Source organism: Macaca mulatta, chromosome 8 (genome assembly GCF_049350105.2).
Source record: "Macaca mulatta isolate MMU2019108-1 chromosome 8, T2T-MMU8v2.0, whole genome shotgun sequence".
NCBI lineage: Eukaryota > Metazoa > Chordata > Mammalia > Primates > Cercopithecidae > Macaca > Macaca mulatta.
Window position 1 is genome coordinate 14,092,267 of NC_133413.1, and position 26,305 is coordinate 14,118,571.

Here is a 26,305-nt window from a genome sequence, read left to right on the forward strand (position 1 = left end):
ACAAAAGCAGAGAGTAGAATGGTGGCTGCCAGGGGCCGTGGTGCAGGGGAAATGGGTAGATGTGGTTAGAGCACAAAGTTTCAGATATACCATATAAGTAAGTTCTGGAGGTCCCCAGGCTCACTGAGATGCGCACCTTAAACATGGACAGCTTTTTAAATGTAATCATAGCTCAACAAATTGGGTTAAAAAAAAAAAGAGGGGGTTGGTTAAAAAATTTAAAAGGAGGGGTAGACGTTCCCTTGTTTTTCTCTCTTTGTTATTTTCTTTCCTGCTGCCTGGAATTAAAAAATGATAGGTGGGCATTTAGCAGCCAAACTGGAGCCTCTTCTAAAATGCAGCAGAGCAGACAGCTGGAAGGGGCCTGCATCCCTAATGAATTTGGCAAACATCTGTACCAGCCATGATACGTGTAACTATAGATTTAAGTGAGAAAGAAATAAACTTCTGCCTTGTTTAAGCCACTTTGTTCAGACATTAATTTCATATGCGTATAGAGAATGTATGCTCCTTACGAGTAGGAAAAATGTTTATGCCTTATGGTTCATAATGGGTGTTCAGCAATGTAGGGTGATGCTGATTATGATGACAATAGTGACAAACAGCATGAAATAATAAGTAATGAAAAAAAATGGTTTAATAGTTGTATATGGTTACTTTCTTTAAAGATTCTGCTGCTAATATCATTCAATGTATTTGTATGCCGGTGGGAGTTTTATTAGATGTAGACTAAGAAAGTTGACATTATTTAATGAAAAATACTAGATCAATTTTAAAAAACAGTAAAAATATCATGAGATGGAACTAAGCATCTGTATTGCAAAGCAATTCTCCCAGTTGATTTTATGCATAGTAGTGATTGAGAATCCCCTGATCTAGATCCAACAGATCTCAACCTTTATAGGTGCTATCAAGGAAGCATCTAAGGAAGAAAATTTTCCTGACTCTATCCATACCTCCAGTTAGTAATAGATCTAGAGGACTAGAACCCAAATCCAGACCTCCTGCTTCCATGTGCAGTGGTCTTTCGCTGTTCTGTTTTGTTCCACTTGGTGAAGAGGATTTGAGAATAAATGGCCGCATGATTCAACTCCCTCCTCTGCTCTGAGGAATATAGCCTTGTCCTAGCAAGCAAGAAGCTCATACAGTGGTGGAAGAGGCAAATATACATTCACTAATCTAACATACAAGGCAGTAAGCACTGTAACATCAACAAAGCACTTTGGGGCTTCAGACCAGGAGCAAGTGGGGTGATTAATTCTTAGCAGGGCTAGTAAAGTCTGGGAAGTGTTCACTAACAAAATGTCTGATCATTAACGAAAGCAACTGGTTTCTCAACATAGTCTAATTTATTGTAACAATATAAATGGTTGTTTGTTCATAAACTTTCATCTTTTGCCAAAATGTTTGTAGCTTATGTTCCCATTGAACAAGGTTTTCTGGCCAAAACTGTGCACCCACATCAGTCCTCCCATAAAAGCAATTTTGCATGCATAGAACACCTCTATCTATGAATATTCCTAATGAGGTACAGAAAGGCTTTCATTATCCAAACAGAGACATTCCACTGGTGCTAGAGAGCCACAGACGGAAGTTTTCTCTGCCTCCTGGAAATGAAGCCAAACTTTCTTCTTTCTTCAGCCATGAGGATTCCTGTCCTCCTCTTCACCGTTTTCTTCTTTATGAGCCAGGTTCTACCAGGTAACAAAATAAACTTGGTAAGAATGGAGTGCCTAACACCTTACAGGGATTCAGTACTCAAAGAGAAATCACCATCATCTATGACCAGATAGGGGATCTCATAGGAAATCGGGAAGACACATCAGTCTCTGGCTCCCTGGTCAGGCCCAGTTCTGTCCAACCCACCTATATAGACCCCACACACCCAGTGCCCACCAGGCTCCTGTCAGCCAGGAGGACCCGTGCTCATCCCCTGAAGCATCCCACAGGGACCTGCATCCCACAGGGACCCACATCTCGGGGCCAACCTCCATGGGGGCCTCTTGGTTGTGGTGGCAGGGGCGGGGGGGTAGTTGACCTCCAGCCCTCCCATCCTGGCCACTGTATTTTGTGGTGATCGTTCAGTCCTGGGAGCTTCCTGGGGACCCCGGAAGGAAGAGAACAGGGTGGTCATGGCAGCCTCAGCCCCAGGCTCTGGGCCAGAAGTTGATAACGACCAATTGAGAGAAACCACTGAATTCGATCCTCTTACAGATACACGAGAAGTTGGCGAAGAACTCAATGTCGACCATTCTATGGTCATCCAGCATTTGAAGCCAATTGGAAAGCTGAAAAATCTTGATAAGTGGGTGCCTCATGAGCTGGCCAAATATTTTAAAAAGCATCCTTTTGAAGTGTCATCTTCTCTTATTCTATGAAACAACAATGAACCATTTCTTGATCAGATTGTGACATGCCACGAAAAGTGGATTTCATACAACAGCCAGCTCAGTGGCTGGACTGAGAAGAAGCTCTAAACCACTTCCCAAAGTCAAACTTGTGCCAAAAAAAGGTCATGGTCACTGTTTGGTGGTCAGCTGCCGGTCTTTTGATCCACTACAGTTTTTGAATCCTGGTGAAATCATTACATCTGAGAAGTATGCCGAGTTAATCGATGAGATGCATGGAAAACTGTAGCACCTGGAGCTGGCACTGGTCAACATGAAGGGCCCAGTTCTCCACAACGTGTGACCACATGCCATATAACCAGGGCTTCAAAAGTTGAAGAAACTGGGCTATGAAGTTTTGTCTCATCTGCCGTATTCACCTGACCTCTCGCCAACCAACTACCACTTCTTTAAGCATCTTGACAACTTTTTGCAGGGAAAACACTTACACAACCAGCAGAATGCAGAAAATGCTTTCCAAGAGTTCATCGAACCCTGAAAGCATGGAATAAACAAGTTTATTTCTCATTGGCAAAAATGTGCTCAATGTAATGGTTTCTTTTCTTTTAAAGACCGAGTCTCACTCTATCACACAGGCCAGAGTGCAAAGGTGCAGTCTCAGCTCACTGTAACCTCTGCCTCCTGGGTTCAAGAGATTCTCCTGCCTCAACCTCTTGAGTAGCTGGGATTACAGGCACATGCCACCACACCCGGCTACTTTTTGTATTTTTAGTAAAGACGGGATTTCACCATGTTGGTCAGGCTGGTCTCAAACTCCTGACCTCCTGATTCACCCGCCTCAGCCTCCTAAAGTGCTGGGATTACAGGTGTGAGCGACTGTGCCCAGTCCATTGTAATGGGTTCTATTGTGATTAATAAAGATGTGTTGAAGCCTAGTTATAAAAATTTAAAATTCATGGTCCAAAACCACAATTACTTTGGCACCAACCTAATAATAGAAGAATTAAAAGAGGCCTTTATATTAGAGAGCCCATGGATGATAAAATAATAAACAATATTACAATCTCTATAATGCACAAACTTGGTAACTTAGACCAACTGGATGAATTAAAAGACACAATCTATTAATACTAAAACATAGGAGAAATAGGTAATCTAAATATATTGATATCTATTTTAAAAATGGAATCAATACTTAATAACCTCACAGAAAACCTATATATTCCAAAAATCTGACATTCTGTCATGTTATTCTAACTGGTGGGATTCGGGGATTTCCATTTTGATAAGAACATAGGTGAGTCGCACACACTTACTTTCAGTGCTCATTGGTCAAGAAACCTATGTCCTCTATCGGATACTGCAGAGTGATGCGTTTTGGAGAATTTAGGCAAGATAATATTATTTTCAGAATTAAAGGAAGACAACCTGTTTTATGTACAGCAATTCCTCATAATATCACAGGGGATACCATATTTAAACTTTGGGGTATCCCCAGGTATAATTCTTATTTGAGCCACATGTGAATTTCAGACACGGAGGCTGCCGAACTTTGGTGGCTTTCAACAGATGTGGAAGTTAATTCACAATCCACTTTGTGGAGGCATAAAATTCAATGAGCACTCATTTAGCATTTTATTTTAATATTATTTTTGTAAACTTTGCATTTCCAACTAGGTGAAATTTTAAACCTGTTTCAGTTCTTATACACTTTTTTTTTTCCCCCCTGAGACAGAGTCTTGCCCTGTCACCCAGGCTGGAGTGCAGTGGCATGGTCTTGACTCACTTCAACCTCCGCCTCCCAGGTTCAAGCAATTCTCCTGCATCAGCCTCCCAAGTGGCTGGGATTACAGGTGCCCACCACCATGCCCAGCTAATTTTTGTAGTTTTAGTAGAGATGTGGCTTCCCCATGTTGGTCAGGCTGGTCTTGAACCCCTGATCTTGTAATCTGCCTACCTCGGCCTCCCAGAGTGCTCGGATTACAGGCCTGAGCCACCGTGCCTGGCCTCTTCACTCTTTTTAGGCAGAGGGGAGTAAGGGTTGCTTTACGTTAGGAGGGACTCCCGTGTACCCAACCCATTTGTGTAAATTTCTTCCTTCAGAGTTCTTCAAATCAGCATCACCATTGTTAAAGGCCTTCCACATGGTAATAATTGTGCTACAGGGTTTTACGCACATGAAGTTTATGTTTGGCTGAATGAACCTCCTTGCTGTGGCACAAGGGGGGCATAGGTGTTTTCACCAATTATGAAGCGGGTTCACTGTGCAATGGCTACCAACTTTTCTGAGTACAATGAGACCAAACATATTCATACATAAATTCCATGAAGTGAATTTATTACTTACAAATAGCAAACAAAAGACAACAGAAGTCTAGGATTCAATATGAACCGCTACCACAAGACCAGGAAGGCTACCCAGAGCAGATGGATGGAGTTTTGATGTAAACACTTCACTTGCACTACAACTGAGGGACCCCAGAAAGCAGCCCACCTTGGGTTTTCTCCAATGATGTGGTTTGCTGGACACAAGCGTTAAAGGCCATTCTGTTTTGAGCAGGGACTCTAACAGAGCCTGGGCTGTTCTGACCAATGTCACCTGATTCTCAGGATATTGCCTTCCCAGCACATCATACAGTTATCTTGAGAACTACCAGTAAGAAAGGGAGGAAAATGGCCCTGCACCCTTAAAACTGAAGGATCAGGATATTTGTTGTGACAGAGGCACAGACAGTAGCGACAGAGTGTTCTTGTGAGCCATCCACTAGTTCTCTTGACCAGAGCATGGCACCTAACTGCCTTTCTCTTTCCTTTCAATGGAAACTGTTTCAGAATATTTTGAATATTTTGAGTTTCTACATCTACAGAGTTGAGGCACATGATTGCTGGCAGTGTAGACTCTCTGCATGGTTACAGGAAAGAGTTCAGGAGCCCATCAAGCCACATTGGAGGAGACCACCTAATCCTCCAGAGACTGTCATTCCATCTTCCTGGGGTTAGCTCCACATGCAGTAAGGCCATTATGTCTAAGGCCGGCAAGACTTGCAGTCCGAAGATTCGACTTTTGGCATGCTGATAAGCAGCAGTGATAAGAAAAACCCACACACTCGCTAGGAATTTTTCAATGAAAGCAGCTGAGACTCTTCTTCATATGCTTTCATAGGGGCTAATATCAAACTCTTTCTTCCCATTTTCTTTACTCATCCGTGACTGAACCATGAGGCACCATAGATGTACACCTCATCAGGAGGGTGTAGGGGACAGCGGCAAGGGGAGCAGCAGCACAAGAAACAAACAAGGCCACTACTTCTGCCTACATAATAACTATTGTCTTGGAGTATACAATAATTAATAATGTTCACATGGCTGCCCTAAGCATACAGAGATGGTGACCAGAGTAGATGCAGGGACTACAGAGATACAGCCTGATCCTTGCTAATTAGGACTTAAGTGTCGGCTTATGTGCTGCGCTTTTGTGCATTAATAAGCCAGGGCCTCAAAACTGCCTGCTAAGCACAGGCCAAATGTCATGCTGAGTGCAAGTAAACATTCAAGTCTAGGAGATGAGAGCAGTTTAGTGTGGGAGAAGATGACAACACCTGAAGACCACAAAACGCTGTGCAGACCAAAAGGAAGACCCATCATCAGCTCACGGTTCTGACCCAGGTGACTGCTGATGTGTTACGGGACCGTCAGCCCACAGCAGGTAGGTCAAGTTGAGCAGGTGTCCTTCATGAGGGCTGGTCCGTTCCATTTGTGTTGCCAATTGTTTCAACAGCGTCTCACGTACCCCACTGGTGAGGAAGGAATGAGCACCCTACGTTTACTGGCACCGTTAAACACATAACATCTATTACTAAACAGATAAGCCAGACATCAGTTATTAATTACATATAGGAGGATGGTGTAAGCTCCCACAGACCCAAACAGGGATTAACTTGGGAGTAGAGAGTGGTATAGCAGTGGTATAGCATTAAAAAGTGAGGATGTTCTTTTTTTTCTTTTTTTTTTGGGGGGGGGACAGAATCTCTCTCTGTCACCCTTGCTGGAGTGCAGTGGTGTGATCTTGGCTCACTGCAATCTCCGTCTTCCGGGTTCACACCATTCTCCCGCCTCAGCCTCTCTAGAAGCTGGGACTACAGGCACCCACCACCACACACGGCTAAATTTTTGTATTTTTAGTAGAGACGGGATTTCACTGTGTTAGCCAGGATGGTCTCGATCTCCCGACCTCATGATTCAGCGGCCTCGGCCTCCCTAAGTGTTGGGATTACAGGCGTGATCCACCCACGCGGCCGAGGATGTTCCTTTGTTCCTACAGGAGTATGTGATTGGTTTGTCTATTGGCTGGTAGGGAACTGAATCATGTGACACTGACTGGTAAGACTGTAATACTCTAAAATACAGTATATAAACTATCATATCATAATGGTGCAATACTATCTACTACAATAAGAAAGGCATTGATGAAAAGCCCAACGCTATCATATGTGACTGAGAGATTGAATGCTTCCTCCCTCAGATTGGTTACAACATATTGTCCTATCACAGTCCTCTCTCCTTCATTCAAAGTGAATGACCCAAATAATAGACAGAAATAATAAAGAATAAAGGGCAACAAATGCAAAGAACTCACGAGATGATACTCTATAGTAAAATCTATGTACTTAGGAATTAATACCAACTCATTATTAGCAAAAAATAAACATCTTTACATCAAGAGTAGTTTTTCCTTTAATAAAGAAAGGTGGAATGTGTATAATGAACAAGGGATAATCAAAATTTGCCAAATGAGGCTAGTAAGACAATCCCAGCAATTCACAGTCATTATTCACTGGTCCGTTAATCACAGGACAATACATAAAAGCGAAACTTGCCTGACCAGATGCAGTGGCTCATGTCTGTAATCCCAGCACATTGGGAGGCTGAGGTGGGCAAATCATGAGGCCACGAGTTCAAGACCAGCCTAGCCAACATGGTGAAACCCTGTCTCTACTAAAAATACAAAGAATTAGCTGGATGTAGTGCAGGCACCTGTAGTCCCAGCTACAACAGAGGCTGAGGCAGGAGAATCACTTAAACCCAGGAGGCGGAGGTTGCAGTGAGCCGAGATTGCACCACTACACTCCACCTCGGCAACACAGTGAGACTCCATCTCAAAAAAAGGTAATAATGAAATAAAAAAAATTAAACTTACCTACACATTAGAAAAACATTAAAATTCAACCATGAATCCAGCACATTATCAAATGAATAGACAAAAATCCTACCAATAAACTTAATATCATTATCTATGAAACTCAAGTACTACCGCTTAAAGAGCAATTACAGAACTCTCACCTCAAGGTTTCCCTGCAAAACAAGGTGAATTGTATACTCATGACTCCTTAAGAATGAGCCACTGATAAAAACAATATACTTGTAACTTGTGTAACATTTCATACATTTTTTCAAGCACTGCACCGTAATTAATTTGCATCAGGCTTTCCAAATTAGAAAAGTTTCACTTATAGAATTTCTTTCCTGTGGGAGTTTTCACATGACTTTTCAAGTAAATGTGAAAACTGAAAATATTCTTGCAGTTTCTAAACTATTAGAGTTTTAATCCTGTGTACGTTCTTGTATTAACAAGGTCCAGGGAGCTACAGTGTGCATTTTCATATGTCCTTGAGTGGGTATGAGAGAAATGAAACATTCCCACTTTCTAAAAAAAAATAAATTTTTTTTCTAAAAAAAAATAAATTTCAAGTGATTCTTATTTGTTTTGATTGCTTGTTTTTAAGTTCATGACTTGATAAGATTCCTTCAGAGGACTTTATTTCCTCTTCTCAGTACAAATTATCTTATATCTTTCCCAGGTTTTTCAAAGTGATATTCAATATTCTGGTCTTTCCATTTGTTTCCTAAAATGCAGACCCACAAAATTATCATGAATTATTACAAACTACAGAAACATTACTAGATTTAATGTTCTTTGTGGACAGTGCCCATGCCTGATTTAGTCACCAAATCATTCCCTTGCCACATTCCAAATCACAAATAGCACTGATGATAGGGAAATAGTTCTGTAATTAGGTGAAATATGTTGTCATTCTCACCTACAGAAGCCAGGTTCCTGCAGGTTTCCTGCATCACTTCTCTGTAGAGATTCTTCTGAGAAGAATCTAGAAAAATCCATTCCTCCTGGGTAAAGTTCACAGCCACATCCTCAAAAGCCATGGAGTCCTAGAACATTCCACACATGTGGATAGAAGGATGGGTGAGACTGACTGCACTGGGAATCTATACTCAATCCATAAGCTGTTTACATGATTCTAAAATTTCCAAGCATTTTTTCTATGACTTGATTGTCACAACTCTTACTCTGTTCACACATACTCCCTCCCACACAGCAGTACTAATGCTGGAATTGAACTATTCAGAAAGGCAACAGCAAAGTAGAAACACCCATCTCATTAGAGAATCCAGGGAGTAAGATGTGCTGCTAGGAGTTACCTTTTAACTTCACTTTGTGCATTTTTAGTATCTGTCATAATAAAGTCCTACCTGATGTGCATAAGGGAGTTAATATTATCAGTCCTGAGACTACTTATTCTTAAAAATGCCTGCTCACAAAGTTCCACCTTTGTTTGTAATAGTAACTTACATTTTGAAAGGGATTCCACCAACCCAAGTAATAAGAATGACTCACTGCATCTAAATGGCTTATGCAATATATTTGCCAAAAGTTTTTCTGCCGAAGGTCTATTATTTTCACTGCAGTGGTGCTTAGGGAACCAGACACCAAAACACAGTCTGATCACTAAGTGTTCAATGAGTTTCCCTGGTAGACAATATTTTACATGTGCTGTCACTTGTTAACTGGGGAGTTGAGCCCATTCAATGTGATTATACCAAGAGAAAGTAGGCTTACTAAATTTAATTGAGTAGTAAATAAAACCAATAATTGATATTTAACAATACTAATACAACAATTTTTAAAATTTCTATTGCACAATGTCAAGGCAGAAAGGAATAAGAGGAAATACGACACATGTTTTTTAAAATGACATTAATGTCACCACTTCCAGAAGCTATTCCTATGAAATCACATAAATTCCCAAATCAGGTTTTTTTTAGGAAGGAAAAACTACTTTTTCATGCGTAGTAAAAATGACAAATGTCTAATGCTTTTTAGTCATCTAAAAAAAGAGTGATGACTTGTCTAACATACTTCTAAGATTTTCAAACGACAATACTCAGGACAGCACAGTATTAGCAGAGAGACGAGCAAGCAGACCAAGGGAAGAAAAGTCTTAATGACCCAGCATTTATATGGAAAGTTGATGAATGATAGAGTAGGCACTGTAGAATAGAAAAAGAAATCACATGCACTTTAAAATATGAGGCAAACCAGGCTGGCATCTACTTGGGAAAATGCATTGCATTCTTCCTTATTCCATGATCCATAATCAACTTATTATATATTCAAATATGAAAGATAAAACCAGAACACTTTCAGAAGTCACAGGAAGATTTTTTTTTATGAAGGATTAGGCAGAATTTCTTTTATGTAAGAAAACAGTGATAAAGGAACAGACAAACTCAAACATATTAAAATTTAGGGAATAAAAAGAAAATAGAGTGGGCTGGGCATGGTGGCTCACGCCTGTAATCCCAGCACCTTGGGAGTATGAGACGGGTGATCACCTGAGGTCAGGAGGTTGAGACCAGCCTGACCAACATATCAAAACCCCGTCTTTTTGCTGTTTGTTTGTTTGTTTGTTTGTTTTTTGAGACGGAGTCTTGCATTGTCGCTTGGGCTGGGGTGCAGTGGCAAGATCTTGGCTCTCTGCAACCTCCACCTCCCGAGTTCAAGCAATTCTCTTGCCTCAGCCTCCCGAGTAGCTGGGATTACAGGTGCCTGCCACCAGGCTCAGCTAATTTTTTTGTATTTGTGGTAGAGACAGTTTTTCACCACGTTGACCAGGCTGCTCTGGAACTCCTGACCTCGTGATCCGCCCACCTTGGCCTCCCAAAGTGCTGGGATTACAGGCATGAGCCACCGTGCCAGGCCTAAAACCCCGTGTTTACTGAAAATACAAAAATTAGCTGGGTGTGGTGGTGGGTGCCTATAATCCCAGTTACTTGGGAGGCTGACACAGGAGAATCACTTGAATCCGGGAAGCAGAGGTTGCAGTAAGCAGAGATGGCGCCAGTGCACTCCAGTTGGGTTACAGAGCAAGACAGTGTCTCCAAAAAAACAAAAAACAACACGAAAAACCCCCTCAGATATCCAGATAAGAGGATACAGATATGTCCACTGTCATAAATTCTTCACCATGCTACAAGAGGGGAACTGACATTTTGGTGAATCTTTGTAAATCATCAATTTATCTATCACACTTTTATTTCACCAGTAGCATTGACAAAGCTAAGTCCTACAATTCCATTTGAAATTACCCTTAAAAAGAACAGACCTTTAAAACTTACTACACTCACTCTGGGGAAGAAATAAATACGAATTTTTAGCAAATAAAATGCATCATTTTATCTTGCCTCTTTGGAAATAGTATATTTATCTTTCAAGCTGTACTGACAAAATGTATCTTACAGTCAATGAAAAACTGAAACTCAAATAAGAGGACAAGCCTTTTCAAGGTAACAAACTCAGGGAGAGGCAGTGCTGACTCCAACGCAGACCTTTCTAAGTGTCACGGCAGGCCATTCTATCCCTCGGGACACCCATCCTGTTCAGTAAAGCACTCAGTGACCACCTAGGAGGCACTGGCACTGCTCTTTGTCCTCCTGTGTGCCTTCAGAGCATTTTCATATTTACGTTCTTGCACATCCTCTCTGGGGTGGGTTTTCCTCATCCTTTGGGACAGTTTTTCTCACTTCACAAGTCTGAGACAATCTAGAGAGCAGAAATCATTTCTGCCTTTTCCTCTCAATATCAGCATCCCATTGGCAGACCGTCAATGTGTCTCCGAGGAATAAAACCTCCAGCTAGAGGAACAGCTTTAATGACCTAGCTTTAATGACGTTACGTTGTATGGTCTATTCATTTTAATGTCCTAAAATTTTAATAACCCTAAGGGGTCACCATTTTAGATGAAACTATCCTGGGTCATTCCCAGACAGTTCTAAAATGCCAGGACTAGGAAAAGACAGGAGGGTGGCTGAGGACACAACACCCTGTAACGTTTTCACGGGGGGACCTCAACCTAAAGACATTTTGGTCATATGTACACTTAGGAAGGATGAAAAGAAGAGAGGCACAAAGATTTTTTTTTTAGAGTAGAGTGTCAGGTGATTTATTCTCCACTTTCCTCTCATGTAAAATGTTTGGAAACAAAAAAATATTTTGGCCAAGGTGGCTCACGCCTGTATTCCCAGCGCTTTAGGAGGCTGAGGCGGGTGATCAATTAAGGTCAAGAGTTTGAAACCAACCTAGCCACAATGGCAAAACCCTGTCTCTACTAAAAATACAAAAATTAGCTGGACATGGTGGTGGGCGCTTATAAGCCCAGCTACTTGGGAGGCTGAGGCAGGATAATCGCTTAAAGCTGGGAGTCAGAGGTTGCAATGAGCTAAGACTGCGTCATTGCACTCCAGCCTGGTGACAGGGCGAGACTCCGTCTCAAAAAAAAAAAAAAAAAAAAAAAAAAATATATATATATATATATATATAAAATATACATTTAAAATTATTACATGTAGATAGTATTTGAAGTCATGGGTATATACTGACTGTAGGTAGAAACAAGAGAAGGCAAGGAAAGTTTTTATATTTTATATTTATACATAATTATATAAAATTAATATACATAATTATAATATGTAAATATATCATATAGGCTGCGCACAGTGGCTTACACCTGTAATCCCAGCAATTTGGGAGGCTGAGGTGGGCAGATCACCTGAGGTCAGGAGTTCGAGACTAGCCTGACCAACATGGAGAAACCCCATCTCTACTAAAGATACAAAAATTAGCCAGGCGTGGTAGTGCGTTCCTGTAATCCCAGCTACTCAGGAGACTGAGGCAGGAAAATCACTTGAACCTGGGAGGTGGAGGTTGCAGTGAGCCCAGATTGTGTCATTGCACTCCAGCCTGGGCAACAAGAGTTAAACTCCATCTCAAAATAAATAAATAAATAAATAAATAAAACAAGAAATACATCTTTATGTCTAAATATATAATTATAATACATAAATGTGTATATATACATTTATTATAAATTTATTAATATATGAAATATATTTATTTCTGAGACAGGGTCTGGCTCTGTCACCCAGGCTGGAGTGCAGTGGCACTATCATAGCTCATTGGAGCCTTGAACAGATGGCTCAAGCGATCCTCCCATCTCAGCCTCCTGAGTGGCTAGGATTGCACGCACACATCACCATGCGTAGCTAATTTTAAAATTTTTTGTAGAGACAGGGTCTTCCTTTTTTGCTTAAGCTGGTCTTGAACTCCTGGGCTCAAGTGATCTTCCTGCCTCAGGTTTCCAATGTGTTAGACGTGGGCCACTGCATCTGGTCTAATGCATTTTTTAATTTGCGAGTATATATTATTTAAAATTTGAAGTACTGAATGTATTGAACAACTAACTTGCAGAATTCCTGAACAATGGACGGTCAGCTGTCATGTCCTGGTTCAAATCGTCCCAGCAAACCAAGGCTAGAAACCTTTCAGCCAACTTCCACTTATGTCTCCCGGGGCAGGACAATGTCACTTGGCCAATCCCCACTAAGAGGGACTCTGGAAGGGCAAGAAACTATTCTGTTCTCTATAATGGAACGTGACCAGGGAGAAGGCAGTTGGGAGGGCCAGCTGGGCCCTTCAACCAGCAGCGTCCACCATCGACCAGCTGCCCTACAGCTACAATGTGCTGGGCATTTGGGGCACTGTTATGAGCAAGAGTTTCCATTTTTCTTCTCATGGGACCTTCATGCTAGTGGCAAGAGACAATTTTTTTTTTTTTTTTTTTGAGACAGAGTTTTGTTCTTGTCACTCAGGCTGGAGTGCAATGGTGTAATCTCAGCTCACTGCAATCTCTGCCTCCTGGATTCAAGCAATTCTCCTGCCTCAGCCTTCCGAGTAGCTGGGATTACAGGATTGCACCACCATGTCTAGCTAATTTTTGTATTTTTAGCAGAGATGGGGTTTCATCTTGTTGGCCAGGCTGGTTTCGAACTCCTGGCCTCAAGTAATCCACCTGCCTCGGCCCCACAAACTGCTGGGATTACAGGCGCGAGCCACCACGCCCGGCCCTACTTCACTCCTAACGCCCACCATCCGTGCTTCCAAATGTTTGCTGAATGACAAGGTGAACGAGTGAATGGGACTACGTGAGTTCAGTCAGCAGGCAATCCTATTCCTTGGACCTCAGTTTCCCTTTTTGTAAAGCAAGCCTGTCTCTCGGTCTCTGCCCTAAAAGCCTGAGTTCTGGGCTTGAGATGAGCGCGTCCTGTAGAGCAGACTCCAGGTGGACGTTGAGCTGGGTCTTCTAGGAGGCCAGGATCCGGCCAGCTCTTGGGTCCGGTCCTCCCGCGGGACCCCGCACGCCCAGTCCCAGCGCCGCCCCGCCCAACCTCCCTTTGTTCCTCCAGGCCCCGCCCTCTTCGCGCAGCTGGCTTCCCATTGGCCGGGGGGCGGGTCCTGGGCGCCCGGCTCCGCTGGGGGCGGGGCGGCGGGCGGCGGGCGGGGCCGTGTGCACCTGCGCGGTGTGTTTCCCGGCCGCAGCCTTGAGCCAGCTGCAGCTCCTTGATCCGAGCCGGATCCTGAGCGGGGAACACGGGCTGAAGCGGCGGCGGCCGCCCCGCCCCGGGGCTCCGTTGTTGAGGCTGCAGTGGCTCTGTCGGCTGCTCAGCTGCGCTTCAGTCGGCCCAGGCGCCGCGGCGAGGAGCGAGCGCTGCGAGGCGGCAGCCTGAGGTGAGACGGCACGACGGGCGACGGGGTCTCCGGACCGGGCGGGGGTCTCTGCCCCGGGCGTGGCGGCTCCGAGCTGGGCTCCGCAGGGTCCGAGGTCGGGATCCGGGGTCCTTGCGCCTGGGCTTTGTCTCGGCCTTGGGCGGCACTGGGGGCTTCGCGCCTGCTGCGGTACCGCGTGGGCCCGCGGGGGAGTCCCGGTCGCCCTGTGGGTGGGGCCGGTCCCTACTGCTCCCCGGCTCCCCGCGTCTGCCGCGGAGGGGACTGCATGGACCCGGGCGCTGGCTTCTGCCCGGTCCCCCGCAGCGTGGCTGGTCCCCGCGTGCGGCAGAGGGGGCCCTGCGTGGGCCCACTCGTGAGGCGGGGTCCGGGTCACCGCGAGTGGGAGACTCCGCCGCCCTCCCCGCCCTCCCTATCAGCGAGGATGCTTCGCTAGACTCACCGAGGGGACTGCTCGGACCCTCGGACGAGGGAGTCCGTGACTCTGGGTGGGGGCTCTTTCCCGGCCCCGCATGACGGCTTCCTGTTTTGTCACCTATATAGGTGGCTGCGTGGACCCGCGCGCGTGGGTCATGGCCGCCCTGATAGTGGTGCTGTGCGCCGCCCCGTGGCTCGTCTGGGTCGACTCCGCCTGGGACGCGCGTGTAGTGGGGGTTCGTGCGCGGGGGGCGCGGTCGGTGGGGGCGCACTGCCCCCGCCCCATGGTTTATCCTCTCACTTGCCTGGCGGGAGGAAGCGAGAGGCGCGGGCCCGGAGCTGTCGCGCAGTGGCCGCACCGACCTCTGCCCTGGCTGGCGGGTCCCCGGGGGCGAGGGGCCGTCACCGCGCGTCCCACCGCGGGTCCCACCGCCGCACTTCCTGCTCTGGCCCCGGGCTGGGCTCTGATTGGAGGGAGCAGGGCCCTTCTGCCCGGCACTTCTTGATTTCTTCCGTTAGTAATGGGAAGAAAAAAAAATCTGGAAAGCCAGATTGAACTTTGTAGCTCTCAGCGCTTGGAGAGTGGAAGAAACTATCCCAAGAATTTGGCGGGCTGGAAAATGCGTTTCAAGCAGGAGCATCCACACCCACGGAATGAGGCTAAGGCAGTTACAGTTAGAGGTCAGACTTATGAGGGGAGAGCGAGGGTGAGGTCCGTGGTTCGGGAGACTCCGACCTCAGCTTGATGGGAAGACCTGATGCTGCCCCTCAGAGGCTGTATTTCTCAGCCACCGAAGAAAGTGGAATCACTCCTTAGTGAATGCTTTCATCAAACTTTTGAAAAACCTGTAATGTCCCAGGAAGCGAAATCGAACTGGACAGTTTTCCCCTTTTAAGAGTGTTAAACGTCCCGGAGACAAACAGCAGAAGGCTCAAGGAGTCCAAATACTCAACCTGAAGTTCTTTCTGAACAAGAGATGGTGTATAAGTAACAGGCATAGGAGACAAAACTGAACTAATCACCACAGCTGTGGCTCCTAGCCCTGTAGCGTGTCATGCAGGCCCTTTTGCCTTCTCTGCCCTCCGCTGTCCCAGACCCCAAGGCTACTGCGCACCTCCAGTCATCAGCTCCTGCCGACCCATTGCTATGAACTCTGTTTCGGTGGCTCTCTTCTCTCTGAAGTTTTGCTTGTTCTCCTGAAGTCCTGGTCTTTAAGAGCTTATGATTTGCAGGGACAGATTGGCTTTGGGCAGTACATAGTTAACTGTAGCACAGCTTGAAAAATGCTGTGATAGAAGTGCGCAGGCAGTTTGTACATACGGGTAAATGCGAGGTCCTTTTTCAATACCATGAATCCAAGTATTCATGCTATTTTAAATCTGCAATTCTTTGACTCTCCAGAGGGTTTTTAGATTAATTTTTTTTCTATTACTTCCTAGTGTTTGTAGCATAGTTCAGAGTACTTGATTAAAACTTACCAGGTCGGTCGGGCGCGTTGGCTCACGCCTGTAATCCGAGGACTTTGGGAGGTCTAGGCACGTGAATCACATGAGGTCAGGAGTTGGAGACCAACCTGGCCAACATGGTGAAACCCTGTCTCTACTAAAAATACAAAAATTAGTTGGGCGTGGTGGTGGGCGCCTGTAATCGCAGCTCCTCAGGAGGCTGAGGCAGGAGAATAGCTTGAACCCAGGAGGCGGCGGTTGCAGTGAGTGAGATGGCTGCACTGCACTCCTGCCTGGGCCATAGAGTGAGACTTCCTCTCAAAACAAAAACAAAAACAATGTACTGGGTCTACCTCTGGCTCTGGAATTTTCCTGGAAGGCCTTCAATTCTGGACTTCATTTTTCTCACTTTTGAGGATCGTAAACTACATAATTTCCAAGAATTTTTGCTCTACACCTTTAATTCTTTCAAGCAAATATAGCAGAGAAAAATTCTCTTCCTCGCAATAGTGTAAGGAAGTCTCTCACAGAAGGAGACACAAGGGTATGGAGAAGAATTTTTTGTTTTTGTTTTTTTTTGGGTGACGGAGTTTTGCTCTGTTGCCCAGGCTGGAGTGCAGAGGCAGGATCTCGGCTCACTGCAAGCTCCGCCTCCTGGGTTCACTTCTTTCTCCTACCTCAGCCTCCCAAACAGCTGGGACTATAGGCGCCTGCCACCACGCTTGGCTAATTTTTTTGTATTTTTAGTAGAAACAGGATTTCACTGTGCTAGGCAGGATAGTCTCCATCTCCTGACTTCGTGATCTGCCCGCCTCAGCCTTCCAGAGTGCTGGGGATTACACGTGTGAGCCACTGCCTGTGGCCGACAGAGGATGTATTTCTGAGCTCTACATTTCAGAGTTCTTTTCTCTAGCCCTGGCCTGGGTCCCAAACAGGGAACTTAATTCACTCTATCACTGAAGTATACTCTTGCTTTGATGCCATTGGTATGTTGTCCTAGAGATTTGCTGTGGCTGCTAGGAGTGTTTCAGAGTTAAGAACTGATGCAACCTCTCTTTTGTCAGATTTTGAGTCTATAAACCATCTTGTTTCCTTTAGCGTTATCTCCCTGGAACTGGAAGGTCAGAGATGAAGTTTTCTTAGATTATAAGTCTCAGCCTTTGCTATCTACCTTCGTCTGTCTCCCATATCACCTGCTGTTTTTTTCCCCGTTTTTCATTTTAATGTTTTTATTGGATAGGTGTCTATTATTGCAGGCTACCTCAAAACATTTTTGGATATTGACAGGATATCAGTATGAATAATATGTAAAAGATAACTTATTCTAGTTCTTTTGAGCAGAGGATTTGGTTTCGATATGTGGCCCTATTAAAGCTTTTGTTAAGTCCAAGTACTTGCTGAACTTCAGTTCCCTTACCTATAAAATGGAGTTAGTTGTTAGTAATACCTGTTCTGCCTAACTCAGGAGATTGTTTTGAGGATCATACGAAATTATGAATGGAATGGAATTTTGTAAATTTTAAATGAAATATTGTATTACCTAAGATTTTTTTTTTTAACGCCATATTAAGAATGGAATGAATCTGGGTTTTCCTTTGAAATCCCAAATGTTTAATATATTGAGAAGTTTTAATGTGTCTGTTGGGGAGCTTCATTAGGATTGTTTTCTATCTTTAATTGGCCAGTATTTTTTTATATGTTAGCATTTTGGGGGAACATCAAAATTTGTGTTTCAGTTATCATTAATATTTTACAAAGTTATTGAATGTGCATGATTTAGTCTTTAACAATCTCTTCAATTATTTACATTCCCATATAAAAAATGCAGTAATGAACGTCCATGTAAATAATATTCCCATGGTTCAATGAAGCATCATTTCTTGACATCTCAGTTTCTAAGTGCCCTGTGTTGAGGTTGGGAAAGCTAAAGGGCAGTCAGACGTCAAGATCAGCAAAGCGTCACCTTTGACATTTGAAATCCAGCAGCAGGTATCACAGTGAACCCCATTCCAGCATCCAGGAAGTTTCTCTGTCCTGCCTCTCCTCCAGCCACCTCAGAATCTGTGTCTGCGGTGTTGGTCCTGCTTTCCTCTCTCTCCTCTGCCTTTTCTTTCCCTTCACCCACTTCTACCGAGTGCCTCTGATGTCTCAGACAGTGGCAGTGGGATTACGAAGGCTAATAAACTCAGCCCTGGTCCTCAAAGAATTGATGTTTTCTGTGCAGATATTAAGTGACACTGTCATATATAGTGTTGACAAACATTGATACAGATTTCCTGTGAAGTGCAGAAGCACCATCCTAGAAGCAGAGATGCAGAGGCAGCACTGGTGAGTCACACATGGAGAGCTGGAGTTCTTGGTCTAGTGGGATAAACTGACTTGGACATCATTTCAGTGCAGCGGAGTGAGTGCTGGGATGGGCTCCCTCGGGGCATCTGGGGCTGGGTTTGTCTGGTGTTTAGTCTCCTGCCTGGTACTTAGAGTTTATCAGTAAGATGAGCATTGGGAGGCTTCTAAGTGAAAAGAAAGGCAATCACTTACCTGAAACCTAAAATTTGTAGGTGTTCTGGGCCATTTATAATTCACTGAATCTGTTTTGTCAGAACAAGTCTATCATCTATTGTTTTGGATGGAGTGTGGCCAGCCCTGCTTTGCAATGTAAGGAAATCAGGAAACGCTTGTAAGGTGTCAACACCGTGCCAGACACTCTTCTAGGGGGTTCCACGTAAATCACTGTATTCATTTCTGTTGCTGCTTTACCACATTTCCACAAATTTCATGGCTTAAAACAATTGAAATTGTATCATCTCACAGTTCTGTGGGGCAGAAGTCTGACGTGGGTGTCACTGGGCAAAAATCAGCATGTGGGCTGGGCTGCATTCCTCACTGGAGAATTGTTTCCAAGCGCTTTTGGCCAAATATAGTTCCTTGTGGTTGCAGGACTGAGGTGTCTGTTCCCTTGCTGGCCATCTGTTGGGGGCTGCCCTCAGCTCCCTCTATCTGGTCTTTGCACGTGGTCCCATCAGCTCAGAACTAGCTAACCCAGGGACCTGGTCAGGCTCTCCAGTTCCCCTGTGTGCATTTCTCTTCTTCCACTCGGAGAAAGTTCTATGCCCTGTTTTAAAATATTTTTTTGAGATGGAGTCTCGCACTGTTGCCCAGGCTGGAGTGCAGTGGCGTGTTCTCAGCTCACTGCAATCTCTACCTACCAGGTTCAGGTGATTCTCTTGCTTCGGCCTCCTGAGTAGCTGGGACTACAGTTGCCCGCGATGACACCCGACTAATTTTTGTATTTTTAGTAGAGATGGGATTCACCATTTTAGCCAGGATGGTCTCCATCTCTTGATCTCGTGATCTGCCTGCCTTAGCCTTCCGAAGTGTGGAGATTACAGGTGTGAGCCACCACACCTGGCCAGATCTAGGCTCTTAGAGGCTCATGGGATTAGATTGGACCTCCCTGGATAGCCCAGGATACTCTTCCTAAGGCCTGTGGCAAAGCCCTTTTGCTGCATAACATAGTCACAGGTCTTGGGGGTTGGACTCTCCCACCACAGTTACCGATCCACTTACTACAGCAGCCTGGGAGGTGCTTTTCATTGCCTCTCGTTAACAGATACCAATTTTTTTTTTTTTGCAAATTGGCAGGAACATGAAGATCCTTCTCTTTTTTTTTGTTTTGTTTTTTTTTTTTTTTTTTTTTTGAGACGGAGTCTCATTCTCTTGCCCGGGCTGAAGTGTAGTGGTGCAATCTTGGCTCACCACAACTTCCACCCCCCGGGTTCAAGCAGTTCTCCTGCCTCAGCCTCCTGAGTAGCTGGGACTACAGGCACATGCCACCAAGCCTGGCTAATTTTTGTATTTTTAGTAGAGATGAGGTTTCACTGTGTTGGCCAGGCTGGTCACAAACTCCTTACGTTGTGGTCCGCCCGCCTTGGCCTCCAAAAGTGCTGGGATTACAGACATGAGCCACCGCGCCCAGCCATGAAGATCCTTCTTAAATGAAAAAACCGTTCCTCTGACTTGATGTGAGGCTGTTGGTGAGACTGATAGCAGTGGAGACAGGTCCATCAGAAACGGAGCTAAACTTTGTGTTCTGGAGTATTTTGATGGCCTGCCCTGATTATGTAAGTTTTGCTAAGAAGTCATTAGAGTAATTCCTCTACTGGAAGAAACACCATATGGGGAATTTGGGACCTTGCCTTTTCAAGCTTTACCCAAAGGACTCTTCATGGGTGAAAAGTACATGATTCCAGGTCCATTTCTAGAATGGAAACAGCTGCATCAACCCAACAGCGATTCATATTCCTGAGTTTGAGAGAATCCGATTGTCTCAGGCTGAAGCCAAAAGCCCAATAAACAATGTTTGCACTTTATTCATAGTTAGGAATTAGGTGCATCCTGTGGTCAAGAAAACAACTGATGGTGGTCACCAAGTAGTTTAAAGCCAAGCAGGACCTCGTTTTATCATGTGGGTGTTTTGATTTTCTTAACGAAGTTTTTATTTTCCTGTGCAATAAATGACAAACTCTGACTTGAAATACATTTCCTTTAATAAACCAGAATGTAGGGTCGGGCGCACTGGCTCATGCCTGTAATCCCAGAGTTTGGGAGGCCGAAGAGGGCAGATCATGAGGTCACTAGATTGAGACCATCCTGGCTATGGAGTGGTGGCTCGCACCTGTAATCCCAGCACTTAGGAATGCTGAGGCAGTAGGATCCACTGAGGTCAGGAGTTTAAGACCACCAACATAGTGAGACCTCCACCTCTACCAAAAAAAAAAAAAAAAAAAAAAAATGCTGGGCATGGTGGTGCACAGCTGTGGTTCTAGCTGCTGGGGTGGGGGGGGGTGTTGATCACCTGATCCCACTAATTTGAGGCTGTAGTCAGTTAGAATTACACCACAGCATTCCAGCCCGGGCAACAGAGCAAGACCCTCTCTCAAACAAAAACAAAAACAAAAAACCATATTACTTAATATACTATTGTTGTTGGTCAAGTATCAGATTTTGTTTAAAAACTAAATACTCTTTTTTTTTTTTTTTTTTTTTTTTTTTTTTTTTGAGATGGAGTCTCGCTCTGTCACCCAGGCTGGAGTGCAGTGGCATGGTCTTAGCTCACTGCAAGCTCCGCCTCCCGGGTTCACACCATTCTCCTGCCTCAACCTCCTGAGTAGCTGGGACTACAGGCACCCGCCACCACGCCCGGCTAATATTTTGTATTTTTAGTAGAGATGGGGTTTCACCCTGTTAGCCAGGATGGTCTTGATCTCCTGACCTCGTGATCTGCCCACCTTGGCTTCCCAAAGTGCTGGGATTATAGGTAAATACTCATTTTTAGCAAAGTTGTACAGGCATATAGCTCTAAGAGTCAGTAATTAACAAGGCTTACAATAAAACCCAGCAATCCCCTACCTTACCCTTCTCTACTCTGATCCCTGCTCCTTGGAGGTTACTGTGTTTATGTTTTAGCTCGTTCTAGATTGTGTGACAGACAGGGAGATGTCCTACTGTGGAAGACAAGGATTCAGGCTGCTTACCTTCCCCGCTTCTCCTGCTGCCCATGTTTTTCTCCCCCATCCTCTCAGTATAATTATTGTGATAGTGAGGCCAGGCACGGTGGCTCATGACTTATCCCAGAATTTTGGGAGGCCGAGGCGGGCAGATCACTTGAGGCCAGGAGTTGAAGGCCAGCCTGGCCAACACAGAGAAACCCCGTCTCTACTAAAAAATACAAAAATTAGTCAGTTGTAGTGTCCCACACCTGTAGTCCCAGCTACTCAGGAGGGTGAGGCACAAGAATTGCTTGAACCTGAGAGGTGGAGGTTGCAGTGTGCTGAGATCGCACGATAAGGTGAGATCGCACCACTGCACTCCAACCTGTGCAACAGAGGTAGACTGTCTCAAAAAAAAAGTATCGTGATAGTGGGATACATAGTACAATATTGTGTATATTTAGTATTCTTCCTGGTTTTTGGCCCAGAGCTTCTAAAACTCTTGTAATTTCCTGAGTGATAGGAACATCATTGGTTATAATATTTGGTCTTAGGTTTCAATACCTGATACAAGAGCTTCTAAGGCTTTTGGAATCTCTGGGGTGATAGGAGTGTCTTTTGTATGATAATGAGATGACAGATGGCTTCGGGCACCTGGAAAGATTCAGGATCAGGGCTGGTTGCCAGAAAGATGAGTCATGATTAAAGAGTTGGACATATCATCCCCACCCCTACCTCTGGGAGGGGAGATGAGACAGGCTGGAAATTGAGCTACTCACGGTGGCCAATGACTTAATCATGTCTATGTTATGAAAACTCCATAAAACCCTCTAAATACTGGGTTTGGAAAGCTTCTGGTTTGGTGAACTCATTTGGTGCTGGGGAGGTGGCACTTCCAGCAATGGCATGGGAGCCCCGACCTCTCTGCCCCGTGGTGTGCCCTGTGCATCTCTTGCATTTGGCTGTTCCTGTGTTCTCTTTGTAATAAACCAGTAAGAGTAAGTGCCAAGCACTTTGCGTCTGTCACCTCTCTTACTTTTTCAGCAACACTGTGTGGCAGATAATGTCGTCATTTTGCCGGTGACAAAATGAGACTGATGCATTGAGTAACTTGCTCAAGATTACATAATAAGTGGAATTCAAGCTCTGACTCCGAAGCCTGTGCTTTTAACTGGCATGCTGCATACGCGGCCTCTTTATTTGTTAGGAATTTCGGTGTCTCTAGGGCCTGACACCAAGTTGACCGTTGTGGCCTAGAGCTGTTATAACGGAGCTTTTAGCGGCCCTGCTGAGAACAGAGCCAGCACCTCCGGATTGGCAGGGCAGGGGCTGTTCCTGCTGGGAGCTGCAGGTCACTCCCTGTAGCCCTTGGCTGATCTTGCTCATCCACTCCCTCCCTCATTCAGTAGTTCCTGAGTGCCGCCTCTGTGTGGAGGAGAAGGAGGCAGCCTTCCAGCCCAGGTGGGGCCTGCAGGTACACACAGGGAGAGGCAGCTGTGCACTGAGCTGGCTGTAGGCTGGGACAGTGTGGCTCCAGAGATGGCGATAGAATGCTCTGGGACCGCAGAGGGAACACATGCTTGTGAAAGGGAGGAAGGGGCAGGCACCGCAGAGGAGGTGTACTTGAGTTGGACTTTGAGGGAGGAGTTGGATTTCCTCCGTGGAACCGAGCAGCTGAGGCTTTCTCAGCAGCTGAAGATTACAGCCAGCCAGCTTCAAACATTCAGCTTTTCCTGAATTCCCTTTTTTAAGACAGTGCAGTAAGTTTTCAACAGAGATAAAGCAGTCACCTCCATGTCATTCATGTTCTGCGAATCCTGTGTGTAGTTTTCGATGCTTAGCAGATGGGAGCCACCTGGGCCATAAGAGAAGAGCCTGTGTGTCCACTTGTTTGGACATCAGTCAGGTGTGGCACAGGGCAGTGATCACTGCCTTCCCCTGAGGAACTCAGTTGTACTTTTATGTGGAGAGGACAAAGAAAGCTGTTGTACAGGGGGCAGGAGACATTTCACCTGCAAAGCAAGGCACAAAATACATAGTCTGTGCCCTGCATGAGAAACCTAGCAGAACTGTGTGCTGATTCCCACCCCTGCCTCCCCTCCTGAGAGCGAACCGTCCATTGTACCATGGCGGAGGGCATTTCTGAAGCCTCTGCAATCGGAGTGATCTGTTACTTGCCCATTGAGCGTTAGGGGCAGCAACCAGGTGGTGTGGCTGAAACACAGGCCTTGGCCAGACGTGGTTGGTCATGTTGGTTCTGCCACTGATTGTGAATTACAAAACCTTGGAGAAGTCGTTGTCTTTGTCTGTGCCTCTCATGTAAGATGGGGAACACTGTGGCCATTGCAGAAAAGCAGATAGGTGGAGTGAATATGAAGTGCTTTGTGTGTGTGTGTCATACGGTGAATGAAATGGCACTGATTGACATTATTGATAGTAATAACAGGTTTAATTCAGGAATAAAACTGGTAAAGTAGGCCAGGTGCGGTGACTCACGCGTGTAATTCCAGCACTTTGGGAGGCCAAGGCGGACGGATCATGAGGTCAGGAGTTTGAGACCAGCCTGGCCAATATGGTGAAACCCCATCTTTACTAAAAATACAAAAATTAGCTGGGTGTGGTGGTAGTCCTGGGTGCGCCTGTAGTCCCAACTACTTGGGAGGCTGAAGCAGGAGAATTGTTTGAACCCTGGAGGTGGAGGTTGCAGTGAGCTGAGATGGCATCACTGCACTCCAGTATGGTCTACAGAGTGAAACTCTGTCTCAAAAAAAAAAAAAAAAAAAAAAAAAAATCCTGGTAAAGTGTTTTACCCAGCCTAGTTACGTGTGGTAGAGCCGAATGAAAGCTTAGAAAAAGATGACTTGAGAACTAGCCCAGCAGAGGAATCAGGCGGGATGTGTTGTTACTGAGTAAGTGAAATTTGCACCTGCTTTCTCCCAGGCCTCGCTGAGTTGTGTACAACAGAGAGCTCAGGTGTTGTGGGCAGTGGACCGGTTGAAGAATGCATTGCTATTATGTGAGGAACACTGGGCTTTGAAAAAGCAGAACTGGATCCATGTTCTTGCCTCGTAACTCTAACTATCATCTAGTTTGTAAAAGGGAACGCAGTTCACTGAAAAATTCTTATGACAGTGGGGAAAGGATTGGGGCGTCTGCATTGGTGTGTGTAATATAGGTCATATGAAAGAGCATTTAGGCTGGAGGGAGACTTTTCATCTCTATAACTTTACTTTCACAGGACAATTCCATCATGATTTGAAGATTTTTGAGTCAAAACTACATTGTTCTGCTATGCGTTTTGGGGCAAATTTATGCATACAATTTGCTTAAATATTTCAGATGATACAAGTATATACGTGTGGGGTAAAAAGCTGAAATTTGTATTCCCCGTTCTCTAGAAGTAACCATTGTGAATAGTTAAGTCTCTATTCCAGCTATTTTGTGTATTATAAATACGCTGTGAATATATGAGTGTATATATACATATATGTTACAGAAACACATTTTTAGAGATGGAATATTGCTGTGTTGCCCATGCTAGTCTCAAACTCCTGGGCTCAAGTGACCCTCTTGCCTCAGCCTCCCAAAGTTTTGGAATTACAGGCGTGAGCCACTGCACCTGGCCTGCATGAGTATATTTACTAATTGCTAAGTTACTCTGTTCATTATGTGTTTATTGAACTCCCCCATGTGCCAAGCATTGTTCTGAATACCTTATATGCACGAATTCACTTAATTTTTAGAGCAGCTCTATTATTGTGGCCCTTTTACAGTGAGGAAACGGAACCACAGAGAGGCTGGGGACGTTGTCTAACATCACACAGCCAGTGCTGTTGGAATTGAGGTAGGAACCCAGACAGCTGGCTTCAGATCTCTTAGCTGTTATCATAGATGGCACACCCAAACCTTAGGGCCGCCTCCCAAGCCTTGCGTGAGCTCTGCCTGAGCTCTGCGAGAGCCATATATGTGAGGCTTCTTTCCTCTTTAAGAACACAAGTCTTGGAATTGTCCCAGACCCTGGTAGGACCTCTTGAGGACCAAAAAACAGGGATTCTTCAAGCCTGCCCCAAGGCCGGATCTCTGATTTAGCTACTTGGAAGGTAGACGTGGAAGAGAGTAATTTTGCCAGAACAAAAAGTCAGGATGGCTGCGCTGACTCGGCCAGATGCGGTGGCTCATGCCTGTAATCCTAGTACTTTGGGAGGCCGAGGCAGGTGGATCACCTGAGGTCGGGAGTTCGAGAGCAGCCTGGCCAACAAGTAGAAACTCCGTCTCTATTAAAAATATAAAAAATTAGCTGGGCGTGGTGGTGGGCGTCTGTAATCTCAGGTACTTGGGAGGCTGAGGCAGGAGAATTGTTTGAACCTGGGAGGCAGAGGTGGCAGTGAGCTAAGATTGCACTATTGCACTCCAGCTTGGGTGACAGAGTGAGACTCCATCTCAAAAAAAAAAAAAAAAAAAGGGAAGGAGAATGGCTGGGCTGACTCATCCTAGGGAAGAGACCCTACAGCAGCCGTAGGACCTTGGCCACTTGGGTGGAAAAGAAGGAAGGAAAAACTTCACCCATGGCGGTGACCTGGACTGCAGAAACCACACTACACAGTCCACGTCCTGGAGCCTGGCCACCCCGTTTGCTTCTCTTCTCCTTGGGTAGAGGGTGTGGGGAGCTTTCTACCCTGGAGGCTGAG

At 45.2% G+C, this 26,305-nt stretch overlaps 1 protein-coding gene across 1 annotated transcript in view; it reads right to left on the reverse strand.

The window, feature by feature from the left end:
* LOC144330568 (uncharacterized) overlaps nucleotides 1-26,305 on the reverse strand; it is a 310,405-nt gene that overhangs the window by 271,146 nt on the left and 12,954 nt on the right. Inside the window, exon 3 of the mRNA XM_077942758.1 lies at nucleotides 14,110-15,188. Coding sequence (XP_077798884.1) covers nucleotides 14,211-15,188 — 978 coding nt within the window. The 3' untranslated portion in view covers nucleotides 14,110-14,210. The remainder of the gene's footprint in view (nucleotides 1-14,109; nucleotides 15,189-26,305) is intronic.